This window comes from Rhopalosiphum padi, chromosome 3 (genome assembly GCF_020882245.1).
Source record: "Rhopalosiphum padi isolate XX-2018 chromosome 3, ASM2088224v1, whole genome shotgun sequence".
Classification (NCBI taxonomy): domain Eukaryota; kingdom Metazoa; phylum Arthropoda; class Insecta; order Hemiptera; family Aphididae; genus Rhopalosiphum; species Rhopalosiphum padi.
Genome location: NC_083599.1, coordinates 59,368,154 through 59,396,114, shown reverse-complemented (window position 1 = coordinate 59,396,114; position 27,961 = coordinate 59,368,154). Strand labels below are relative to the sequence as shown.

The window sequence follows — 27,961 nt, the reverse complement described above, 5'->3', positions numbered from 1 at the left end:
CGCATATCCCTTTTGTCGTTCGTGCCACGATAATAATAAAATATAAAATATAATTCCTCTAATGCTCCCGACAATAGAAGCGGCGACGCACAGTGTATAATATTATGTACCTCTAACATGACAATATTGTTGAAACTATCAGTTACACCCGAACCGGGATCCGTCCTGCATTCAGCATTCTGAAATGCACATTATGTAAATATCAATAATAACTTTCAAAGTCAAATTTTGTGGTTATTATATAAAATATACATTTTTATCATAGGCAGTTGTTTTTAAGTGTTTTAATTCGTTGACAAATACTTACATTTAGTACCATTAAACACTAAATAAATAGTTTATTATTATTATTATTAATATGCATATCTTGTTTAAATGACCAGAGAATAAAAAGTATTTTCACCACAAAATATGTAGTTTACTAATCATATTAATTTTAAAAACCTATACTTATTAACAAAAAAGCTATTTTTTTCAATATTTTATAAAATGTATTTTGTTTCTGAATGTAATGTTAAAAATATATACATCATGAAAAAATCTAAAAAAAAAAAACAATATAATTGAATTCTTGTTATCAAATAAAGTATTGTAAATTCTTCAAACTTTACAAATATATTATTTTACAAACTCAAAAATCTATTTAGAAATTTAATGTAGTCAGTTAAATGGATTAACCCGTATGTAAATTATCTGCTTGCAGTCGCAGCCCCTCTACAAACTCAGAGAAAAGTAATTTATTTTTATTTTTTTAAATTAAACCATTTCGAGTCTCGACTGGCGCACTATCATCCAAGTGAAAAAGGAGAAAAAATAATACACCCAAGCGCATATTTTACATAAATTGAAGACGAGGCCGCTTGCGTTATAACAGGCAGGTATTTCAGTATGTATAGAATCTATAAAATTTAATACCGTAAACACCGCGGGCTATAAGAAACATCTGTTTGAGGTATATATGCTCATTTCAGTTATACACTTATTAGTATTTATCTATGATAACAATGGCAGAATTTTAATTTAAAGATTCCGATATGTTGTTTTACGTATATAAATTAAGTTTTTCACCATAAAAATGTACATATTAGAATATTAAAAGACGAATTCTATAACAATAAAGTTTTTAATATAAAAACACCAAAGTGACATAACAATATAGCATCTGCACACCGCGCCTTATTTTAACGTCTCAATAATAATTGAATCTATATTTTTTCGGTATATGTGGGACATGCTCATATTGTTGTAACTCTGTTATTGAAATTAACTTATAGAACCCATAAAAGCACCAAGAACCAACCTGTACCTACCTAGAAGTTAATTTAACATTTTCACTATTTATAGTAAAATAATATATTTTGAATTATCAAATCTCAGATAAAATAATACCGCAAACATAGAATTCTGGTATTAAATCTAAAAGTATCAGTAATCTGTGAGAGTAACCTAATAAATTATAATAACAATAATTATACATGTTGACATTATAAGGTTTAACTATGTGAGTAAAAATTATCAAATAAAATACGTATAACATGATATAAAATTTACATTACATTTTACATTTACAATATTATAGATAGCTCAATAAAAATATTTTTATTTTCTTGCAATATCGTTCCTGGTATGTACAATCTATACACATCTAAGGAAAATATGTATACAAAATTAATTTTCTTTAAATAAATGTCTTGAGCAGAAGAATGGTAATTATTAAAGTTCTGTCTTTGTATATACCTAATTGTTATTTTTTTTTTAAACATTTACAATAATATTAATTTGTTTTATTTTACCAATGTAATAAACTATTGACCGGTGCTTAATATTTTGATAAAAGCCAAAAATATTTTAATTTGTAAACAATAATAATTTCCATATGAAATTTTAATTTCGTATAAAAGATTTACAATTTTTAATGTGATATTTTTTTTGAATATATTTAAAAAAAAAATTTCAATATTTTGATTAATTTTTAAAGATTTGAAATTTAACTTAAAAGTTAATCATACGTTGTATATTTATGACATTAACATTTTAATGAAATTAGCAAAATTCAAAAAGTTTTTCAGTACTTCAACATTGATTTAAACTTAAAAAGAACAACAATAAATTGCCTTAACGCTGTGTATTGTTATAATATTATGCGGAGGTCAGAAGAGGAAGCATAAATTTATGACTACAAAATATATCATTTACTATTTATACCGAGAATAAAGTTAGGTTTAATTTTAACCCGAAGTTTAATACACTAATTTTTAATTTAAACATTTTTACAATTTTTTTTATTATGAAAATAATAATTTTTTGGGGGGAGGGGGTGTATTTAGTGTTATAAAATACTTAACATTTATTTTTAAATGTAAATAGAAATTTATACGTTTATGTATCAATTTAAACATCATATTATATTAAGCTTAATTCAAATAACTGGATATTTTTGAAAATGATGTATTATACATTTGTATAATTGTATGTTATAACTTATAAGTTTTTAGTTTATAACAAATGATATTATATTGAAAAAATAATGATTTTGCATCTTTTGATTAAATCTATTTATTATTTAGGTATATTGCTAATTAGGATTTTTTTTATAACCAAATTATATATACCCATGTGTCTAGGGACGTACACCATTTGGACGAATGAACCCATAGAATGACTAATCAGATAAATCTCGATTTGTTCTTGTGTCATTATTATACATTACAATGAATTTTGAAATTGTAACTGGTGAACGAGAAAATAATTTGGTTATTTATCAAAATGAAAATTTGTAATTTGAAACTCAAAAGTAAACTCAGTATTTTCACAGAAATTCCTTCCAAAGTTATAAATAGGAAAATATTAAAAATCCTCAAATTGAATATATCATTGAAAATGACTATATTGACAATATTAAACAATGCATACACCGAGAACGTAAAAAATCTTGTTGGTATGATTGATGCAATGATGCTACAAAGAATCGTGAAATAAAGCGAGTCGTTTATAATATTAAACGAAATATACAAAATATTGTACGAAATTCATGTTCTAAATTGTTTTATCAACTTTTTACAATCCATATAATTATAAATGGGCATTAGTTCTATTAGTTATTTTTATTGTCCAAAAAATAATAAATATATATGCATTACTATTTAGTTTTTTAAAACAAAATGTACTGAATTAAATTTAACAACAATCGTAGCCGATTTGAAAAATCAATTTATGTCAGCGCAAAAATAATTTGGCCATTAAAAAGAGTAATTGGATACAGATTCCATTTAACTCAAAGTTGACGGAGAAAAATCGAAGAAATTGGATTAACAGAATAATATAAAAATAAAAACTGCGATTCCAGAATCTGGCTACAAAAAAATATACGGACTTTCTTTTTTAAACCCATAAGAAATTTCTAATTGTTTTATAGAGTATTTTATGGCACACTTCCCAAATGATCGTATAAACTTAGAATTTTGTAATTATTTAACTAAAAATTACAATAATGAGTATTCAAAATGTCTTACTAATGTGTAGGCTTCTTTTTCTATTACATCAGAAAAATCACAAATAGTTGTGAATCTATTTACATGCAAAACTTAATTCTTTGTTTACAACAATAATATCTTAATATTTTTTTTAAATAAAACTGATTTTCGGTTTATAACTCTAACAATACTGCGATAACTTGGTGAATGCTGTAACTAAATGTGCAGTTTATCATAGAAAGAAAAAAATTTACTTGATGAATTTCATCAATTAGTTCATTGCACATAACTTGCATATTTCAAACACATACACTTAAGTAATTATTTTTTGAATTTGATTTTGATGTCAAGAATACATAGGTACTGATACATGATAATTATTGTGTGTATATAGTTGACATAAATACTATTAGAACAATACGAAAATGTTAAATCTACAAAAACATTTTGTGATTTATATAGAAGTTGTACATTAGTCACCACAAGCTATGTAATAGCAATTTACTTTTGATCATTCATGAAATAAAGTTGATGATCTTTGAATTTAATGGTTAATTGAATGTTAGGTACATAATAATTGGTCAAATTACTTTTTTGTGATTTGGGTATTATTGGGTACAATAATGTTTTCTGTTACGATAAATTGAACACCTGATTAAATTAATATCAGTAAAATTAAGTTCACTCTGACTTCAATCCTGAGTTTGATAGTAATAATTTATTACATTCGGGTTTTCATGTGTATTTTCAATAGCTTTTCTTTTAAAAGAACTTCGAACTATATATAATGCTAAATATCTCTTTAAACTCGGGTCATGATTGTGTTGTCATCTTTAATATATTTTTCATATTACTATTTACTACAAGTTAAAACACTTACGTTTTATCTTTTGTTCGTATAATGAAATCGAAATGTTCCATTTTGTAATTCATTTGATCGTTAAAATATGTTAGATATTTAAAAACATATTGAAATGCATGTTTAAAATGTACTATTTTTAACTATCGTTAAGAATTAGTTTGAAAAAAGATTTCACACTTATATAGGTAATATACGAATGACGAGCAAGGTGTTATTATGTAAAATTTGTACTGTATGTTTGTAATCTTGGCAAATATAATAATTAGTAGTGATATCGTCCATATCAAAATCCGTTACCAGGTTTATACCTCACATAGGTAAAAATAATTTCATTCAAAATTAAATGATTACCTTCGCCCAAACGACCGCTGCGGTCGTCCGTTTATATATTAGTATCTGATTAGACATAATCATTTGCATAAGGTGCTTTTAATTGTTGATACATATACCGCTAACAGGTTTTGTTAATAATAATGATATTTAATAATTTTATAAAAGTTTTTGGGTTTTAAACTATGCAATTATTGTCATAAAAATTAATTAAAGAAACCGTAAATTTAAAAGCTTGGATATGCAATACATACATTACCTTTATGCTTTTAAGGGTTAATTTAAAAAAACCACTTTACTTTTACTCCACATTATAGTTACTTAACATAATCGAATGATAAACCACTTATGATCTACGAGAACATTGACATCGAATAAGTGATTGAACGTTTTTTTTTTTTTTAAATAATCATGTTATTTTAAGTATATTTTACTAAAATGCGTTATTTTATATAATAAAAATAATTATATAAATATGAAGCTTTTTTTAAGTTATTTTAGTTGTGTTTTTCCGATACATAAAACAGATCTAGTTTAAATACTAGAATAAAATATGAATATTCAAGATTCTGGTATTATTTTTTATGGTTTTTAATTTATATAAATTAAAACAAAAAATATGATTAATATTTTATTTTATATGAAAAGAAACACTTCATGATCATATACATATATATTTAAGTTACAACATATTATTAATGCTGTAAAATTAATTAATACAATATATTTTTTTTAAAGATGTGGTGACTAATTTAATTTTTTACTGTTGTGAAAATTATTGCTACTCATTTTTTCAGTATTAAAACGTTATTCAGAATGATATGTTATGATATGAATTAATATTAATATTAATTGATATTAATGATATGATATGTTTAATTTATTATAGACATTTTTATTGTGTTTCAATAAAAAAAAAATAATTTTTGAATTTAAAAATTCACTTATTTACCAACTATATTATTTGTTTAACTAAAGAATATATTTTTTTTTCATTAGATCATAAAATAAAACCTTATAGGGCTTAGATTATAAAGTATAACTAATTATGATTTAGCTTACAAGTACAATGAATGTTTCTACACAAAAGAAAAAAATATAAAGAAAGCGACTATTTTATTTTTATTAATTAATTAGTAATTACTATAGGTAAAATACAAACCCTTTTTAGCTTTATTTCAAACTTTTTTATAAGATAGGTATTCAGTTAGTAACAATTTGTACCCAAAAAATTTAAACTTGTAATATGAGTATTACTGCTCATTGTATAATAATTATTCAAGTATTAATTTTTCTTTATACAACAATTTTGTGAAAGTATAAACTATTTTATATTGTACTGGTATAGTATATTGTTGACTATACCATACGCTCCAAAATATTGTATTTATTTCCATAACCCTTAGACGTTGTATTAGCTAGTATGTTACATTGAATCATTTTTTCACAATTAACTTTGGTTTCGCAGTATTCACAAATAAAAGCGTTGGCCAAAAAATACCGTTGAAGTTGCGTATAATACTATATAACACGCGTAGGTATATTTGACGGGAACGGCCGTTTCGATGGAAAACAATAATAATAACATAAAAAAAAAAAAAAAAAAGCAGAATTTAATTTTGTACTAGTGACTTTTCGGTTTGTTCGTGAATAACGCACACACGTATACCTCCTACCTACACACCTATCTATATACACGCGCGCACGTCATATAATATAGGATTGCAACAGTCACGGCTGTGGCGTTTTAAACGTCAAATTATAGGGACCCGGTAACCCGAACTAAAACAGACGGCGGTGTGTTACGCATCACTATATGTTATTACGGTGTCGGTTTTTAGGCACACCTCCGCACACCCGCGGCTGTACCGCACACAGGCGGTGCGGCGGAATACGAAAGCTCCCTCGCCGAACACTCGCTTTTCACCGTACCTAATATATATATATAGTGTATACGCATTATTATACACGTTTCGCTCGCACACGCGCTTTATCCTTTACGGCGGCTTTATATAGCAGAATAAGTCCGTTAACCGTGCTTGTACATATATATATATATATACACTACATTTTATACATATGTTATGTATACCTATACCCGACTTTGGGTGGATATCATTTTTTTCCCTCTCTCGTCGTTCCCGCGGCACAGCTCGCGCGCGCGCATCCTTTCCGGCTCTATCGCGGCGCTTCCTTTTTTCATTTTCCCCTTTTTTTTTTCTCTCTTTTTTTACACTCCTTAAAATCGCCTTACAAGTCGCAACTCCGCGCTACTGCGGTGTACTGCAGGTATACTACGTACACCTGCCCCGCCTGTCCTCTATAGACTTTTCGCGGATTACCTGTCACTGCGACCAGGCCCGGCGGGAAAACTCGTCACGCCGAGACGGCGGAACCGGCGGTGGTAGTGGTGGTGGCGGCGGCGGCGGTGGTGGTGGTGGTTACGGGTCGTCGGGCTATGGGGAAGTTTGGGGCGGTGCCCGTCGCCCGCCGGCGTGTCGCTGGGTGTGGCCGACAGTCGCAAATGGGAGCGCTCGCCGCCCGGCCGGGCCCCGTCGCCGGCGCTTATCGATCCCCCGACCACCGCCGACCGATGTTTTCGTACAAAGGCACACGCGCACCCTCTCTTTTGATCGCCGCCCCCCGACTACCGGCGGCCTTTCTCGTCGGGGTGGCGGCAGCGCTTCGTCAGTGTTCATGAATCCATTGTACGCGACGTTAGTCGTTGTCGTCGTCGTCGTCGTCGTCATCATCATCGCCATCGTCGTTATTATTATTATTATAACTGTTGTTTGTCATTCTGCCGAAAAAAACTTTCGGTTTTCAACAGTCTTTATTCTCTGTATTTTTTTTTTGTTAAAATTATTTCCACTGCCCACCGCCGTGCCTGTTATACATCGCCCGATTACTCTACACACTTCACGCGATGTCCCGATGATCCGTAGTATGTTCGTCCTAACGGCCGAAAATGATAGATTCGTCTTTGCACGTGAGCAATGAAGAATCGGACACGGCTGATTGGCTGCCCAACTCGTTTTTAAGATTCTTTCAACAGGATCTGAATAATATACCGGTGAAACTCTTAGGTATGTAATATTATACGAAGGTAGTTATAGTTAGATATCTACTATAGATACTTATTTTGTATACTATTATCGTGTAACAATGGCTGGCAAGTTAATGGGGAGTATTAACTATGGAGCTAGTTCTGTCAAGTCAATGTAAAACAAATTATTAGTTACAATATAGTTAACAAATAACTAAATCTATTAACTTGAACGAGTTTAAAAAAAAGCAAGATATTTTTACTACCCAGATTTATAAAAAGGTGTGCACTTTTCAGTTTAAACTATATGATAATTAACCAATTTTTTTTTTATAAATATTTATCTTATTTGATGCACACAGTATTTTTTAGGAAAGTTAATGTTTGTACCTATACTAAATATAAAATATATCAAGAAATATTTATTAGTTTATTTTTTATTTAAAATCATTATACATACCAACTTTACTTTATTTAATAAATAATTAGTGCCTTTATTTCTCCGTGTGTATAATTATTATATGTGACCGATAACCGTGTAGGTATTAAACATATTTTAAAACTATTTGTGACCGTATTTATATAAAAAAAAATTGTATTACTAGATACGTATATTATTTGCAGTGGTTATATATATAAATATAATACATATATAATATTCATTGAAGTTTTATTCAAAATGTAATGTAAATTCATATATTTTTGGTACTTCTGAATTGCTCTAAATACAGGTTTTGAAGAACCTTTTATTATGTGTAAAAGTAAATTTGATTTTTATCAAAATTTATAGAAAAAAAAGTACTTATTAAAGTTACTTATTAATAAAAAAACTTATTATGTATAGGAAATTATATTTTAAGTAATAGCGGTCATTCATGTTTCTACGATTAGTATTTATTATATTATAACAATGTATCAAAAATCGAATGAGAAGAAACCGATCGTTTTATTTTAATTTATTTTTAAGTTAACATTTGTTTGGGCTGGTAACCTTATTTCTCTATGAGAAATTTTAAAATGATCAACTCCAAATTCCAATAATAAGACTTATTTCCTTAGTTTCAGTCCAGATTATAGAGCATAAATAGTTTACTTATTTTGAAAAATCAGTGATTACCTGCGATATACAACCCCCGTATTAATCATTGTTGATTAGATTAGTTAAATTGTGAAATTATAAAATTCCAAACAGTGCATGAGCAAATATGTGGTCATATTTTAAATTTAAAATATTTTCGACTTTATAACTGATAAAACATCATTAAAACAGTTTATCCTAATATATTTTAAATTATGTATTATTGTATTATGTTAAACTGTTGAATAAGGCCCAGCCCGTTAACAAATAAATAAATAAATAAATACTATATAGGTTTACTTATATATTAAATATAACTTGTCCTGTGTTCCAGTTTTACTTAGACAATATAATTAAAAGATATAAAAATACGGAAAAACACAGTGTCTCGTCTAGTATATCCAGAGGATTATTGCTAGAAACCACAATAACCAATAATACTTTTACTTTCAATAATAATGGCATTTATTTTTATTAATATCAATGTATATGTGGACAGATATTACCATTACCGATAAACGCACCAGAGGGCAAAGTAAAATGTCAATAATAATCAACCCTTTTTACACACCAACGACAGACGGTGTTATAATTTTGTGTATTATCCTCGTCGTACCACCACCCGTACTTATTCACGAATTACTATATACAATATACATAAACTCAAATTGAAGAAAATATTCTTATTTCGGATACTTTCTTTTAGAATATTCTCAGTTAAAATATTTTTTTTTGAAGAATTTATTTTTATTTCTGTAATTGTTTTTTTGATTGATAGTTCAAGAATATATTTATTGTATCTGATATTTGATTAATCAATTTTCCAAGTTTTTCGTTACATTTCGAAAAAAATCTATACATTTTACAAGTCAAACATAAATAACAAATTGATAACCTAACCTTGGATGATTTAAACTTAATAAATTAATAATATATAATATTAATATTAAAATTATTATAAAATATAATATACAATGTTCTTTAGAAAAAAATTAAGTTATCATGCATATAAATAAATTCTAAAAAATCTTTAAAAAATAATTTTGAATGTGTTAATCTACGTTTAGCACCGTATCTGCATACAATAGTTTATCGTTGAATTCCAATCACACACTTTCATTACATCTTTAATAACAAGAACACCTACTATATAACAAAGCTACTTCCTCGGCATTTACGATATAATAGTATATGTAATATGAGGTATAAAGTACCGATAGATTATATACACTCTGTATACTATAATTTATAAGTTTATGGCAAAATGTATAATATTTAAATATAAATGAAACGTTAGTAATCTGTTTAATCTAATTATTTTACAGCTAGTATACCAAAGTGTGGCGGTTGTCAAGAATTAATACTAGACAGATTTATATTAAAAGTATTGGAACGCACTTGGCACGCTCGTTGTTTAAAGTGTAACGAGTGTGGAGCAACATTAGCCGACAAGTGTTTTGCAAGAAACGGAATGCTGTTTTGTAAAGACGACTTCTTTAAGTGAGTACAGTTTACGTAAGCGAGAAAATTAATAGAATTAAATAATTCAAGTATTTAAAACAAAAGAAATAATACAATAATGAAATGAAGAAGTATTACTACAATAGAACTTTTTTATAATATTACACACATCGACCATCGACTATTGTGAATATTTTTTCACACATACTTAATGTACTGTGATATTATCTCTTTCATTTTATCAAGATTGTTTAGTTATTGAATTGAAAAATATAAAATCGTGCACTACATTTAAAAAACGAAAATGTCAGGAATTAAACATAATTAATTGAATACATATTGGTTCACTAAAAATAAAAATAACATAATACTATGTAAAAAAGAAACTAAGAAAAAAACTTAGAAAAAAACTTAGAAGTGTATAAAATAATATAATTAATTAATAAGTGTTTACGATATTGCTTTTTACAGTCTGGTTTATTTTCATTACAACAAACCAATCCTGGGCAAGTTAATGATATTAAATTAAATTATATTAAATGATATTATATATTAAAGGTTAACTAACTCAAGTTTACTTGATAGGAAAACAAATGTAAAAACCAATTCAAGTGTATCTAATAAGTTATAATTATTATTTACGAGTATAAATAAATATAACTTAAATTTTATAGAAACTAATTATTTATTAAGTAATTCTTCTAATTTCTTCTAAGTTAACTTAATTTAATTAGAAAAATCATATAATTATGGAATTTCATGAAGATATTCTAAATGCTATCCATTATATTTATTGGAAAGTATATGTTTACAATCTATTTTTTTTATACATTTTCAAATTTGGCTTCATCAGTTTTGTGTTATATATATTTAAATAAGGAATCAATTGCGACAATCCGAAATCACCAAGTCGTGTCTAGGCTTCGACAAAATTATTGCGAATCAAGAAGTGCTTCTTTAAGTGAAAATATTAACTTAGAAAATCACAATGAAATTGTTTAAAGCTGTTTGAGTTTCTTATTCAATGGAAGAAAACGTGAATTCCTATCTCTCATAATTCTAATATTACTATACCTAATTTAAGAATAGATAAAACACGTCTATACTGCGAATAAGTAGTAAAAATATACTTTATTGTTTTTATCTTTGTTCTGAAATAATTTGATAAATCAAAGGGCAATGATTATCACATTTTAATTATATATCATAAAAATATCTTTGAATAAATAGCCATACGTTTCGGGATTCTAGTAAATATTCAAATATTAAAATCATTGTATGTATATATCTAAGGCTTAAATGATAGAAAAAAAGAAATTACATTTTATGTCATCAAAATGTACCAAAATTTGGTTAGAATTTTTCAAATTCTGTAAGTACCAACCCGGGTAGCTAAGCGTTTTAATTAATTAATAAAAATTATTCTGCACAAGGCAGTTGCTTTTATTTTTCTGTTTAGATGTGAAAGAGTTTTTTAACGTTAGTAAAACCAATCTACAATCTAATATAAAGTTTTCTCTAATCTCTAGAAGAAAATTAGTTATCAATTATCAACTAATATTAATAAAACCTTTCATTACTAATTTAATTTTTGGTTTTTTAAAGAATTATTTAAAAAAATAAAATTGGTTAGAGACTAATTTTTGGTGTTTGCCAGAAGGTACGGGACAAAATGCGCCGGTTGCGATTTGGGAATCCCGCCCACACAAATAGTTCGGAGGGCTCAAGATCTCGTCTACCACTTACAATGTTTTGCATGTGTCATGTGTGGCCGTACGTTGAATACCGGCGATGAATTTTATCTGATGGAAGATCGGAAATTAGTGTGTAAACCTGATTACGAAGCCGCAAAAACGAAAGGTGTGTTTCGAACTTTATTACGATTCCAATCATGATGCTACAAAATAGTTGGGAAATTTGTGGTTTTATTTTACTATCGTTGATGAAAATTTAAAAGTAAATGATATTTTTAGAGGGCGGATGCCTGGATGGTGATCAACCAAATAAACGTCCAAGAACGACTATTACGGCAAAACAGTTGGAAACATTAAAAATGGCGTACAACAACAGTCCAAAACCAGCTAGACATGTTAGAGAGCAGCTAAGTCAAGACACTGGATTAGACATGAGGGTAGTCCAAGTTTGGTTTCAAAACAGGTAAAATAATGCCAAAATTATATTATTTCAGTTTAGCCAACGGTTCATTTTATTTAGCATACATTTTTTTTCTGACTGTTTCATGTTTTGTGAACAGTTTTTCCTATATATTCCACTCCTAACATTTAAAAAATGTTAGAAAATTATGTATTCAAAATCATATATTTTAAATTTTAATGACAAAATAAATAAAATAATTTTAGAAAGATTATAATTTTTAAAATGAGGATAAGTATTGGATTTTAAGAAAATACTGTCAAATTTTAATTTTAATTCTAATACGCATTGCTTATTAGAACAACAAAAAGAAAATATTGATTCATCTTCGATAGTTATTAGTTATAACTTATTAGCTATAAATTATTTTTACTTAAAATGTTATACATTTATTATTTAAATATATCAAATTATTTCATTTGATAATCTAATAAGTTAATTTATTTTTATAATTTTATAATTACCTATACATTGTAAACATCCTTAACTCCAAAGTCTAGCTGTGCCAACACTAGTTTGTTACAATTATTTTATTATAAACTCAATTTACAAAATGGTAACAAGCTATTAACTAATTAACAGCTATAAACTTAAACAGTATATAGTATAATTTAAACTTAAAATAAACTGTCCATTTTTTTTAAATTACCTCATACCTTTTAATAATTTAAAACATTTAATACATGCCATTTAGTATATTTAAATTTAATATATGCTATAATCCGTAAAACGAACATTTTAAAAAGTACGGATAATGGACATACCCACCTATTGGAAATGTAATATTTATTTAATACCTATGTTAGTAGGTAGATACCTACCTAGCTAAAACTTTTATAACTCAGTAATTTAAATTATTTTTAGAATTAAATATAAATAATACATGTTGTCATGTCACGTGTATTAATACTGAATTATATTGTAGATTAAAATAGAAATTTATGGCGTATTGTACCTATTTGTGTATGTATGATACTCGTATAATAATTATGTGCATTCATTATGGTCTGCAATTTTTACCAAAAAAATATTTAAAAGTTACATTTTTTATTAATAAGTTCCACGAGTTTAAATAGGTAATTACCAGATGCCCGAGGTTTTTTTTAGCAATTAGTGTAATTCCTTAATTTTTATAGTAATAATAGTGATAAAAACTGAATTAGTAAAAATAATTAATTATTTATAAGATAAATAAATAAATTCTGCCGCATAGTTTTATAGGGTTTTTTTTTATTATTTCATATATTATATTTTGACAAATTGTACTACTACATTTTAGACGTGCAAAAGAAAAAAGGCTTAAAAAAGACGCTGGCAGATCACGTTGGAGTCAATATTTCAGAACAATGAAAGGTTCAATTTCGCCTCGAAACGACAAAGACGACCTTAAGGTTGATCTTGATTCGAACTTCAGTCATTCGCACGGTAAATTTATAGAATAAAACTAATTGCAAGTGACATTTTTTTTAAAATATTTATATTATTTTGTTTAGATTTAGAAAGCAATGACAGTTATGGTACAAGCACGTTAACTATAGATCAAGAACACAGCTCTCCTTTACCCGGGAGTCATCACCATAAGTTTTTACCCGGCAACTCTTCACCATCGTCACATCAATACATGTCATCACCCACTCAACACGTTACAACATTTACAGCAGACAATGGTTACATCACAGTAGGCAAGTTAAACAATGCATATATTTACGCTGTATTAGTTATTAAAGAAATAAGGTGTACTTGCATGTCTATTTATTTCAATAGGCATGGGTGAATAGAATATATTTAAACTTGCATGTGATAAAGGGTTTTTAATAAAAATGAATAAATTTCAAAACCAGAACAGTATTTTAATGGAAGTTCCATTGTAAGTAATTTGAAAATAGATATAGTTTATATCTACAAACAAAAAGAAATTATTAAAACTTGAAAAATTAGATAGGTAGATAATAAAAAACGGCAGTTCATGCCTACATTTTTTAAATGTATTTCAGTAGGTCCTAAATAAGTCTTAAGATTTTAACTTATGAGTATTTTTTTAGTTTTGTATGACGTTGAGCGTAAAAACTTAAATAAGCATGATATAAAAATAGATCTATTTTATCATGAGAAGACCAAACACCAAAAATTCAATCTAAAAAGTGTCACACGTTTAACGGCGCAGCCCGAGTTACTTTAACCCTCTTGTTTAAGAGGCCGCAACACCCGCATGTGTTGTCTCCGTCTTACAAGTACGTAACATTGCAAATTTACGCTCAGTAGATCAGGTTTAGCTCCGTCAGTTTAAGAATTAGAGTGAATCGACCTATTATGAAACTCGATGGTAAGACAATTATCTGTTTGTACGTTCGTTTTTTACGATAGTTCAATTTTTTAGAAAGTTATGCGTATATAACATAGCGTAAATTTAAAATGCTCATAACTCATTTAAAAACTTAAAAACTTAATAATCGTAAAAAACCAACATACTAATACAGATAATGTTCTTACCATTGGTCGATTCACTCTAATTTTTAAACTGACGGAGCTAAACCTGATCTGCTGAGCATAAATTTGCTATTTTACGTACTTGTAAGACGGAGACAACATATGCGGGTGTGATGCCCACTTAAGTATTGTAGTTATTTATGATTTTTATGTTTTATTGAAAATATATGGATATTTTGTACCATAAACTATAATAGATTGATATTGTAAAGCTTTAAAGGCTGTTATTGTTAATAAGATAAATTTGGCATGAATATCTACCATTCATTATCTGCCTGTTTTTTTTACCATTGTACCGATTATTTAATCATATTTCATAATTAATCATAGATTAACACTTTAATCGTGGTATCGTATAGGAAAATGTATTAGAATTAGGGCGTTTTCTTTAGCAAACATACAAATGACGGACAAAAATAAAAATAATTATTATTTTAATTTAAAATAGGTGTTTAATGTTTGCATGTCTGCATAGTAAATGCATTGTATTATTGAAATTCGATCGTACACAAGACGAATAATAATGAATTTTTTGGACGGAATAACATTTTATTATTTTGATTCGATCTAGTAATTATGTCGGTGTATCTTATTATTAATGCATGTATTTTCCAAAAACTGTAAAAATCATGAATAATACTAATTAAATACTACACAAAATACACTGGTTAAAATAACAACTACGGTTATCTAGTAGATAACACTAGATGTTTGTGGTCAGAATATAGAATACGTGATTTCAGTTTTGTTTGTCTTAGTCCGTGCAGAAAATAACGTATATCATAAATTAATCATAGGTAGACGTAGATCCAGGGGCCATATAAGATAATATGAAATATGAATGTTGATTGCAATTGCAAGCACTAAACAAAAAACAATGTATATGAAAATAAAATATCAAAGTTAGATGTAGTTAGAACCACCATATAGATCCCTTAGCAAAGAAGAAAACCTTAAAAAAAACAAACAACTTTATTTTTTCTCATAGGTACTGCAATGCGTATGCATTTTTGTCTCACCGTGTTCATTTTATTATTACTCAATCAATATATTAGGTAAAAATGCCAAAGATAAATATTTTTTTTAGCTTTTGAGAAGGTGTATGTATTACAATTTATACATGTCAATATTTTTTATGACATTAAAAAAAAAATAGGTAGGTATCGAAGAATAATCGAACGGTATTTAATACCTACTATTTTAATTATAGTTTTATAAGTATTTCCATGTTCAATTTTAACGTAACAAAAATAACATGTTACTGTTAAAACGTCATATTTATTTGTAACGCACGTTACATAATTTCGTAAAATTTTTTATAAAAAATGAAAAGTTAATGAAAATTATTTTCGATAAGTAATCCCTAAAGTATAACGCGTTACTGTTTTAAATATCAAGAATCAAAAAATTGAAATTAAAATTAATCAAAAAAAAATAAAAATAATAATAATAATCCCATACATATCTTTTTTCTATGAGTTAATATATATTTTTTAAATTCATCATAATAAATTCAGTTTTTAATGTCTTGTACAACATATTTATTCGCAGTGTACTTCATAAAACTATAGCTGTTCTCGAAATGCACTTAATAATATCAAATTAATTAATAATAAATATTGTATCGTTGACTCACTCTCATATTATAAGAGTATCCTCAGTCGTCGGGCTTCTGCGTTCGCCGGCGGTAATGGGTGTGGCTAATATACTGGCGCCGAATGTTACGCTTATTTTTTCTACAACGAACTATGCAACATACATTTTGACGTGGTTAGTATTGCTGACTTACCTATGCTGTTCGACTTCTGCAAGTATTAGTTACACTTCAGACATTTTTTCTATACACGAAATAGTATTTTAAATTAAATCTTATTAATAATATAATTATTGCTTTGTTACATTATTGAAATGTTATTAATTGCTTTGTTACTAATGGAGTGGAAAGTATATCATTCACCATCATCAATATCTTTTTTGGAATAATCTAAAAATATAAACCTCTAATTATTGTTCGCATACGAACTGAATCCCAATAAAATTTTTTAGAACAAATTGTGTCCTGGGTTATTTTAAGATACATACTAATTGAGTCCCGTGAAATTTAAAATATAAGAATATTTGTATTTATGTTTAAATATTGAATCCAACCAAACTTAAAAAAGCATCTTCATTTACATCCATACAAATATTTTAGGACTGTCTGTAATAAAAAGTTCTACAGATGATTAAAAATGTTAATTTTTAAAAATTTGATTAATTTGTGTAGGTAATATAATACTTAACATAATTCAGTCGTTTAAAATATTTAAATATAATATAATAATTATACTAGATATAATATTTGGATAATTTAATTTTGATTTGTATGTATATAAATAAAAAAAGATAAGTTATGTTGAAATTTATTTTAATTTATTAGTAAAAAAAATATGAAATAAGCTTTGAGTATATCCAAAACCTTCTTTTCTTTTTTTTTTACTTTTTGTACCATTTCTTGATTTAATAATATAAGTACTTCACATTTTGATAAATATACATTTAACAAAATGTTTATAATTGTATATATGAGTTAAATACCACATAGCATTTTGAGTGGAAAGATTCATAATTATAAGTTAGTGGTCCACTCCAAGGAGGACATTTCAAGAGAGGAGCTTGAGTTTTCGGATACGTAATTTTCTCAAATATCAAGTAATCACTGAAGCATTTTACTTCAAATCTAGAGATTTTATTATTGATTTTTCAACTAAAATATTCAACAAATTTAATTAAATATACGGTTTACAGTTGTTTTGTAGCAACTTGGTTGTTGGATGTTCGATAATTGCTTATGAAAACAAAATTTGTATCCCAAGATAAAAAAAACAATTTTATTTCTTTTACTTAATTTATTTCGTTAACTTTAATGACTTATTTAATATCGGTAACTATTATTATTGACAGTACAAATAACACCTATCATTCTCGGCCTATATTTGTTTATATTATTTTTACGATTTTCGCCAGATAAAAATAATTTAAACAATATCACTTAATCAACTTTGTATTCGGATGCCGGTATACACTGCTATTATTTATAGTGAATTGCATCATTGAAACATACTATACATTCTATAAATAGTATAAAAGAAAATTATACTTTATTTTTATATAAATATAAATATAAAGTTAATAATATGCGAGTGACGTCTGATAATATTATTAAATTTGATATTTATATTATGCTATGAATAAAGTAACTCATAACTATGAAAGTGGTATAAGATTAGTAAATGTTTTACTCGTACATATGGTATAAGCTTATCAGCTACCTAAGTATAATAAGTACAAATGTGTATAATATTCATACATTTATGTATTTGTAATTGACATAAGATAAATTAAGTAAAAATCATCCTATGTACGGTTAAACATGTGTATTGATGTTATTTTTAGGTGGCACAACATTTCTTAGATAAGAGTTTCGGGAACTGTATACTATTGTTAAATAATAATATTTTTCATTTTATAATTATTAACGACTAATGAAAATAAAATAAATTATCATGTTATTTTTTATTAGGTCCTACACATTCTGCGCCTTCAGAACTAAGCGACAACAGTAGCACACATGGTTTTGCAGATTTCCCACCAAGTCCAGATTCATGGCTGGGAGAAACACCGCACAGATATTGAAAATATATTATCATTAATTAAAATAATGTATTACGAAGTACAAATCAAAAATGTTCTTTTAACCTACCAAGGGATATAACAAACATACTGACTGGGTGAGAACATTATAATTTTTATATTTGTTATTAACTATTTGTGATGTTTCTATTCATTTACCTATTACATAATAGTTTCATTTTATTGATGTATTTTAACTTTGATACCTATACCTATTTTTAATTATTTTGTTTCAGGAGAACCAAGTTTTTAAAATGTTTAATAATTATTTTATTTCCTGTGTTTGTGTGACATGTGTATCATTAGTTCGCGCAACAGTTTTTATGGTATTTCATTAGGTTTACGCCAAGAATCGTGTTTAGATGTAGATATTTTTTCTTTTTGATCTCGAATTTATATTCATTTAAATGTTATCTTTAAATAAATCAAAATAATTGTATACAGGCTATGGAATTTTGTTGTTTCAACTTAAAAATACATTGTCATATATAAAATTATACATGTGTACATATAATAAGGCTACATTGTATCATTGTATATTAAGTATTACCCTTTGGAAGACTAAGTTATGTAATTAATATTATTATATCTTAAAATATTCATTGTGTATGAAATGTAAAATAAGCTTTAATAAATATATCGTTAATAAAGAATTGTTTGAAAGTATCTTAATATCTATAATGTATATGTATATATTAAACATCAATTTAAAGACATTATAATGTATAGTTAGTATTACCTATAAAATTAAAATAAGTGAGTGATTATCTAATTATAATCAACAATGTTGTATTTTGAACTTTGTATTATTTCAAGCTTAGGCGTACTTATGACTAACCGCTTGATATAATATTTCCTTAAATACGTTTAATTTAAAATTTAAATTGAATTTTTAGTTTATTTGGGAACATCGGAGTAATGGCAGCCGCCTAAGCGGGAGTTCACGTATCTCCGGTAATAAAAATCTAAATATTTTACTATTGCTTACAATAGAACTATAAAGTTATTAGCTTCTAGAACTCTATGTAAATATGTTTCAAATGTTTAAAATTAAGTTTTTCATTTTTGCCATACTCTTCATAAATTATACATACTTCACTGCCATCATTGATGTTGTCATCACCATCATCGTCATATATCTCCATAATATCGAAACTTTCATCAATCAAAATGTCTTTTTGAAGAACATTTTTTTTTAGCTATAAATCATCAGCATTTTTAGAACGTTAAAGTGTTGAATTAAAGTTGTAAGGTTTTCAATTATATTTTCAACATTGGTAAGGTTATCACAACTCAATGTATTCGCAGCAAAAAAATCTTAATCGGTAAAAATATTCGGATTCGATGGAATAATGCCCGTTGAGGCAAACTCTGAAATACCTTATTGTATTGTAGCTTCACAAGAATAAGCCCTATCAAATAATTCTGCTAAGTCATGGAGTGTTATTTTTACTAAAAAAATTGATTTAATATATAAGTCACACTCTCATTTGAATGCAGCTTCTAGTGCCGGACCAAAAAAAAAGTAACATCTCATGGCTGTAGTCTAATTGAAGTATTTTATGGTATAATGACATATAACAATGTGTTTTTAACTGCAAAACTGATAGGCTGCCATAGAAATGTGACTGGTGTGGTTATCCAAGATTAATAAGACTGTATATTCTAGTGATGGTTTTGCATGATAAGTGATATGTTTGAGCTCCTAAGTTATAACAACTATCAGCGATCACATATTATGTATGTCCTGGTTCAAAGTAGTATATTTTAATTTTATTAGAGTATTAGACGATACTTCGCATAAGGTCACACTATAAACAAGAAACGTTAAGGTTAAGAGACACCAGTTTCAGTGGCGTATTTAGGAATTTGTAATGAGGAGGGTGACATGAACACCTCCCTAAATTCGCCACTGACCAGTTTTTATTCTGATTGATGCAATTATTCAGCCAAATTTGAATATCTCTATGTTTTCTATAAATATGTATATAAAACGCACTTATGATATCTTTTTTGTTTCGTTCAGTAGTTTCTTCGTGTTAAATACAAGATAGTGGGATTGGAATTACAACCAAAATGAACAATACTTCATATTTTGTGAAAATTACTTTTTATTTAAATATTTCAGCTCTTGGAAACATAATCACCTTTTGTAAATCTGCAGAGACATTATCTAAAGATTACTTAAAGATTTTGTAAATAAAATTATATAACTATGTGCACACAACATACATACCTAGAGAAAATGCTATTGACTTTTATCGTATCAAATATTTAAATTAAACTTTATCCCATTGTTAATCATTATCATGTCAATTAAATGACAGGGTGGTTAGGAAAAAGTTCGCTCAAAGAAAACTTTTATTGTTGAAGATAAGTGAAAAGTACTATAAAATTAACCCGTATATAATTTACGTAGGTAAGGGATTACCCTAAGTACTTAATATAGAAAGCAAGTGATGGCAATTATATTATACTTTTGTACCTATGTAATTCAATTATTTCATAGGGAGATGGTATTTTGCGCCAATTTTATTACCTGTAATTTGCGTCACGAATAGGTACATTTAAGTACGTATGTAATTTGCGCCAAAATATAAAAATATAACATGTATTTTGCGCCACGACAGAAAACAAAATGGAATACATAATTTGCGCCACACTTTCAACTTTAATTGCAGTTGGAATTTACCAGCAGATAAATTTACTGATATCGCATAGGATATACAATAATACGTACCGACGTAGTGACGCGTGTTCAATATAATATTGTTGTGTTCTACTAATAATAGAGACATATCGTCTCTATTACTTATTAGACGTAATCGAAAATCGATTACGTTTAATCTAATGAAAATTATCAACTCATTGTTAAGTAAGACATCGAACAATATTGAACAGCAATGTCGTGAATCGTGATATTTACAGTTAGTCCGATGTAAATCGCGTGTGCGTTTATGTTATTTTCACATTTAAAAATTATATAAAAGTATAAGCAATGGATACATATTGGTTTATTAAAAGTGACTAAAAGAGATATTATACGCAAATTTTTACCCATCGAAAAGTTCACGAATCGAAAAATTGTTCAATATGATGGCGTTTATTATTATATACAATTATTTATAATTATTATAGTATGACTGATTTTTACATGTTTTATTACTAAACGAAAATTTACTTATTTAATATACATGGAGTTTGTTTTACTTATATACATTTATTTAAAATTATAATATTAGTGGCGCTAATAACAATTTTAATAAGGTGTACAATGGCACAAATTACAATTTTAGTAGGTACACGATGGCTCAGATTACATAATGCCATTTTATTTAGTTTTATTTGGCGCAAATTACAAAGGAACTTAAAAAGTGGCGTAAACTACCAAAATACATTTTTAGACGTGGCGCAAATGGAATACCTATATTTTTTGGGGGGTTGTTTTTGGCGCTAATTACATACGCCCATTTCATATAGTAATGTTAATGTTATTTAATTATTTATTATTAATTAAATAAACAGTTGAATAGTCTATGTTATCAAGTACGAAACAAAATAATGGTATAATACAAACTTTATGGAAAAGGGCATAAGAAAAATGAATTTTCTAAAGCAACCTGTTTATTAAAACATATTTTTATATTGTACATACTAAATATTCAGCTGGATTTTTTTTTTGTACTCTTGAACTATTATTTTTTTTTCATATCATCGATTAATTTCCAATTTTCATTACCACGTTTGCAGTATGCTGTAAAATGTCCGACCGAGTTACAAAGTCTGCTTAGTTCTTCTTGATTGCAACTAATACCTTCAAGCTCATAGGTTATACTATTTCAGGTATGTTTTCTAGTACAACCAAGACCTGAGGTGCAATGTTACTTCTCGATGTAGAGTTGATATCGTCATCTAAGAGTAAAAGTAATAAATAGTTATATAGTAAAATTATTATTACCTAGTTCATGGATTAAAAATTAACTAAAATAATATATTTTTTAACTTAATTAAATCTACATATATTAATCATTATTATAGATAATATTTAGGTTTACATATCATTCCAATATATAAAGTAGTACCTATCCATTGATTATAAATACTAGTATTTATAAAAAAATAACACAATTTTTATTATTCAGGAATATCATGTATAGCTGTATTTACAGAAACATATGCATCGTTGAATAACACAATGTGTAGGAGTAACAAAATTAATAAAATCGGTGAAGAGAACAATGATAAAAGTTCAAAATTTAATGATATCATGGTTAATTTAGACAAAGCTGAGCGAGATACTGATGTATTTGGGAAATATCCAAATATTGATCGTATAATGGAATTAAAGATTATTACTGTAAATTATGAGGCATATAGAGGACAAGGGGTTTGCTAAGCCCCTAATTTGTTTATAATCATAACATTAATTGCTAAACAGTTGTTACTTGATACTAAAAAATACCAAAGATACCCAAAATTGTTGGCTGGCTATTCATTTTTCATCTATAAATACTCTTCATGTAATCAATATTTTATTTGCGTTAATGGAAATTAAAAATACAAGTAGGTAAGCCTGGCGGTTATTTGAAATACTTAAGTTTGATTATGTTTAGGCGATAACTTGTCGTTGTTTTAAATGGTTAACAATTGATATTTATTAGTAGATAGGTACTATAGGTACTTCGTACTTAAACTTAATAGTTCCAGTAAATATAAGTAAAGCCAGACAAATAATTCTAATAGTGTCAGTTTCCAACACCTTGTTAGTGCAGTTATATAATATTTTAAAATCCCTCAAATCGTGATTCAAAAACGTTTTTCACTCATACATTTAGGTATTGTAAATTCTAATTAGTTATTTAAATTAGTAATGAATGACAATAGCCCCTCCCCTCTAAAATAGTATTTTTTATGTGACCACAATGAACTGAAATTCCAAAAACCAACTTAAAAATAAAAATCAGTTTCTTTTTTTTTTTAAACTATTTTTTATAAATTATACAAGATTATTATATATTATACTATTTGTATAATACTTAATTAACATTAATAATATTTTAATTTCTAGAGAGTTGGTATTAGAGTTAGGATATCAAATGATTAATGTGGAGTGCACCAGAATCTTACTGCAATGGCTGTTGAAAGATTTATGTGCATATGTATTATGTATATATTCGTTATCTTATTCAGATTACGCGAACAAGAAAGGCAAGGTGGTGTTCAAGACACAGCCTTTTCATAAATACTTTAAAGTCCATGTATTACTTCTCTAAAATATTTTATATTTATTTGAATACCTTATTATACACCGGTTAAACCGAAAAAGTAGTGTATTCATAAAAATATATAGATTAAACGTTAAAATAATTTTATTGTAGGTAGGTACTATAAAATAAACATTTTAGCAATATAGCCATATAGGTAGAACTTCGCTATCGGGCTGGTATAGTAAGATTATAACTTATTATAATATATTGTTATGATAGTAATCACAAACCAATACTCATTAATGTATACTTATATACTTAAAATATAATATTATAAAGAGATAAAGTTTGTAAGTTTGTACAAATCGCGAATATTTATACATACTCGCCCAATACATACTATCAACCAACAAGAAATAAAATAAACCATAAACACTCAGTACTAAAAACCACGCAAGATAATTTCGTCACAAGTAAAAATGTTTGACGCCCAGCGAAGTGGGAGCGGGTTAGCTGTCCTTGCGTACTTCGTTAACGGTACAAAATGGAGTTGTGTTAAATTCAATTGCCTAATATTAATAATGCTAACATTTAACTTAACAAGTGTGGGTAAACCATATTTTTGATTTTTTAATATGGTGTATATTTATATTTAAAAAAAGTAATATTTTTTAATCGGTTGGCTGTTGTTGGACTAAATATTTTTTTGTGTATAAAATATTAAATCGTAATATGTATTATCTTAAATTGTTACAAAAAATTGGCTATAAGCTACCTTCATTCAACTCCAGTTAGCTAGATTTCATACATATTATGTTGTAACATATTTAATTCAAAAAATAATATATTTTACACGGGATGTTATGCATATATTTATTTATTTGATTGTTTAATAAATATATATTATTATTAAAAAGTTTCTATCGATGTTTTTCATTTAAACATTCAAATTAATCAAACATTTTAATTTCGTCAACGACCGTTGCGTAAGGAGCCGATATTAATAATTTAATTTATTTAAATAAAAATATAAGAAATCTTGACCAATTAATTATAAACCTTAATATTTCTTTTTTTTCAATCCGGCCACAAAATTGCGTAACTACAAACAATAAACATCGTCGATCGTTAAAATAATATTATAAACAAAATACAATTTTTAATTTTTGTTCAGTCAATTTCTGAACTTCAATCGGAAACGATCACACTTTCATTTTCTATTAAAGTTTTTTATTTTAAACATTTAATGTTTTAATGTGTTTTTTTTTTAGTTTTTATATTAAATCTGATCATTCTCTATTATTATTAAATACTAGCTGTCCCGGCACGGCGTTGCCCGTGTAGTAGTTGGTTTTTTGGCATTTTCGTAGGCGCATAGATAAACAAATCTGATGGTTTTCCAACACGGGAACAGGCAACATACAATTGACCATGTGAGAAACATGGGTTTTCTAGATTAATACCACAAACACTTAATGATTGCCCCTGGGACTTGTTTATAGTCATAGCAAAAGCAAGACGCACCGGAAACTGTAGTCGTTTAAACTCAAATGGCACATCAGTCGGAATCATTGGGATGCGCGGTATGAGAACATCTTCTCCTTTATACTTTCCTTTGAGTATAGTTGCTTCTATCACATTGTTTAGTAATTTTTTTATCGCTAACCGTGTACCGTTGCAAAGACGCGGTTGGTTGATATTTCGCAACATTATAACCACCGATCCAACCTTTAATTGAAGATTGTGAGGGGGCAATCCTGGCAAATCCAGCGAGTTTAAAAATTCCGGTGGATAGTTGACTACATCATCTTGATTAGTAGCCGAATCAACTGATTTATATATCCTCAATTCGCCTGTAATTTGTTCTTGAATTTTGAAATTTAATTCATTTACATCTATGTTTTTTGCAGCCAGTATAGCTCGTTCGCTCAACCAATCATGGTTTCTGTAATTTTGAGAAACATCTGGAAACACCTTCTGAATAAGTTCATCTTTTGATCGAGTTAACTGACAAAAACTTTGAGGAAAGTTAATGCAGCCAGTCGACATGTCTATAGGAAATGTGCCATTACCAATGTCAATGAGTTGTTTAGAGAATATGTTTCCAGATTGGTCATTTTGCAACTCGACACGCATATTCTTGCCTAAATGAAGTACTTTGACATGTTTCCACAAACTGGAGGACTTTAGACATGCATTTAGTTCATCAGCTGGCGTTGATCGTGGAATCACCGGCAATGTTTGACGAAAATCTCCTGCTAAAAAAATCATTGCACCACTAAATCGGTTATTATTGCTCCGTAGATCTTTTAAGGTTCTGTCCAAAGCCTCCAAAGATTTTTATGTGCCATCGTGCATTCATCCCAAACAATCAATTTACATTGCTGCAAAACCTTTGCCATTGCAGAGTTCTTCGAAACGTTGCAGGTTGGAGTTTCATTGCTTTGCATATTATTTAATGGCAATTTTAGTGCTGAATGGGCTGTTCGACCACCTTCAAGCAAAGTTGCTGCGATTCCCGACGAAGCGAGTGCAAGTGCAATTTTATTTTGTGAGCGAATTGTTGCTAATATTAATGAAATCAAAAAAGTTTTTCCTGTACCACCAGGTGCATCTAAGAAGTAAATCCCTCCAGTTTCATCATTTGTTACTTTCATAAGAGTTTCAAATACATACTTCTGTTGTTCATTTAACAGTGGAAGATTTGTTTGAATTAATTCTTTCAAAGCGTAAAAAAAATATTATGGTGTGGTATAAATTAATGGATTGTCAGTGATCAAACTTAAATAATATTTGATCTTAAAAAGTATATATTTAATATCTATCAAATATAAAATATAATAAAAGTGTCACTGAAACTGAATCACCATATAATATGATGACTAAGTGATATATTTCGTAATGATTAAGAAATTGAAGTTTAGTGACACATCTTAACTTTGGTGACAGCAAATTTTGTTCGCTAAAATAATTATGAGTAACTGCTATAATACATACCTTGAAAGTTGGCATAAAATTTTCCCGAACTACATTTGTTGCCCCAAATGAAGTCATTTGAAAGCAATTGTTATATTGTTGGATATGTGTCAAAAAGTGTATAGAATCTGTTCCTATTCCTGAAACCAATGAGTACAATGGTTCTGGTGGTGGATCCAATGGTATCAATTTCACTTTACCATTTGCGCAACACAATCCATTGGCTTCGTTTTTGTATTTTAATGCCTTACAGTGTGAGCAAACCGAGTTCATAGAACCAATAACAACACATTGGTAGTTACTGTAGTCCATTGACACATCGTAACTGAAAGCAGCTCGATTCAAACTTGCGCGATTATTAGTTGAATGTCGCGCTCGCGCTTCACGCGTTTGTGATATCCGAATTCTTTCACGTTCATTTCCGTCGTCACGTTCTTGTGCAGTACGATTAGATCGGTAATTAGCTTGGTATTTAGCATTTCTGGTTCTTCTACCTAAATTGCTTCGTCTTATAGGAGGCATATCAAATATAAATTAAATATTAAAATAAAACAAAATTAGACATATTTATGGTATCCTAGCAACCACTTGGAAGAAATACAAACATCTTTTTACATTTTAAAATCTCGGTTTTCACCTGAAGTGACTTTTGCCCAGGCAACGCCGGGTGGGAAAAAAAAAATAAATTGTATATTAAAACCTCCCCTGAATCTAGACCTATTGATTAGTGAAAACTGTACTAAAATCCGTTGGGTACTTTTTGAGTGATGCGCTTACCAACACATTTTGCGATTCATTTTTATATTATAGATTCAATACATCTTGAATATGATTTTGGACATATATCAATAGACTTTGCTTGCGTAATTTATTTGTAAGCTAATAAACAGGCCGTAATGACTCACGCAAATAAATACATTTTTGAAGAAAAAAAAAACAGATTTCATAGTTAATTCAGCAGAAATCGACACTTGGCTGTTGTGATGGCCGCTGGACGACAAAAGTCTCAGCTGACTGCTCCACGATGAGTCGCTGTTGTCCTCGCACTCTCTCTGGATTTATTTATAAATTGTTTTATAACGATAATTGGTTGAAATTTAATTTTAATAATCTGCGTTTAATGTGCTCCCATGTTTTACCAACAGGATAAACATCTTGGATTTTGGACCGATGGAAATTTGATCTTTTTGAGACGTTATAATATGTTCACTTGTT

At 27.8% G+C, this 27,961-nt stretch overlaps 2 protein-coding genes and 1 pseudogene across 5 annotated transcripts in view; 2 read left to right on the top strand and 1 right to left on the bottom strand.

Annotated features, from left to right (window-relative positions):
• The window catches only part of LOC132926933 (LIM/homeobox protein Lhx3), a 50,003-nt gene extending 30,774 nt beyond the window's left edge, over positions 1–19,229 (top strand). The window contains exons 1-8 of one of the 4 annotated variants that reach the window (XR_009661562.1): positions 7,345–7,751; positions 10,115–10,289; positions 11,908–12,110; positions 12,224–12,407; positions 13,684–13,829; positions 13,898–14,086; positions 18,454–18,661; positions 18,800–19,229. Coding sequence is in view for 1 of the 4 variants with exons in the window: in XM_060991359.1 (XP_060847342.1) it covers positions 10,115–10,289; positions 11,908–12,110; positions 12,224–12,407; positions 13,684–13,829; positions 13,898–14,086; positions 18,454–18,566 (1,010 nt within the window). In the remaining 3 variants the exon portion in view is untranslated. Of the gene's footprint in view, positions 1–7,344; positions 7,752–10,114; positions 10,290–11,907; positions 12,111–12,223; positions 12,408–13,683; positions 13,830–13,897; positions 14,087–18,453 lie in introns of those variants that run through there. The other 3 variants (XR_009661561.1, XR_009661560.1, XM_060991359.1) reach the window with 3 other exon arrangements.
• A 3,212-nt stretch (positions 19,230–22,441) lies between these two features.
• Positions 22,442–23,836, top strand: LOC132925248 (uncharacterized; annotated as a pseudogene).
• A 1,239-nt stretch (positions 23,837–25,075) lies between these two features.
• Positions 25,076–26,041, bottom strand: LOC132925247 (ATP-dependent DNA helicase PIF1-like). The gene has a single exon (XM_060989656.1). It carries the CDS (start codon positions 26,039–26,041, stop codon positions 25,076–25,078), a length of 966 nt encoding a protein of 321 aa, XP_060845639.1.
• Positions 26,042–27,961: the final 1,920 nt, after the last annotated feature.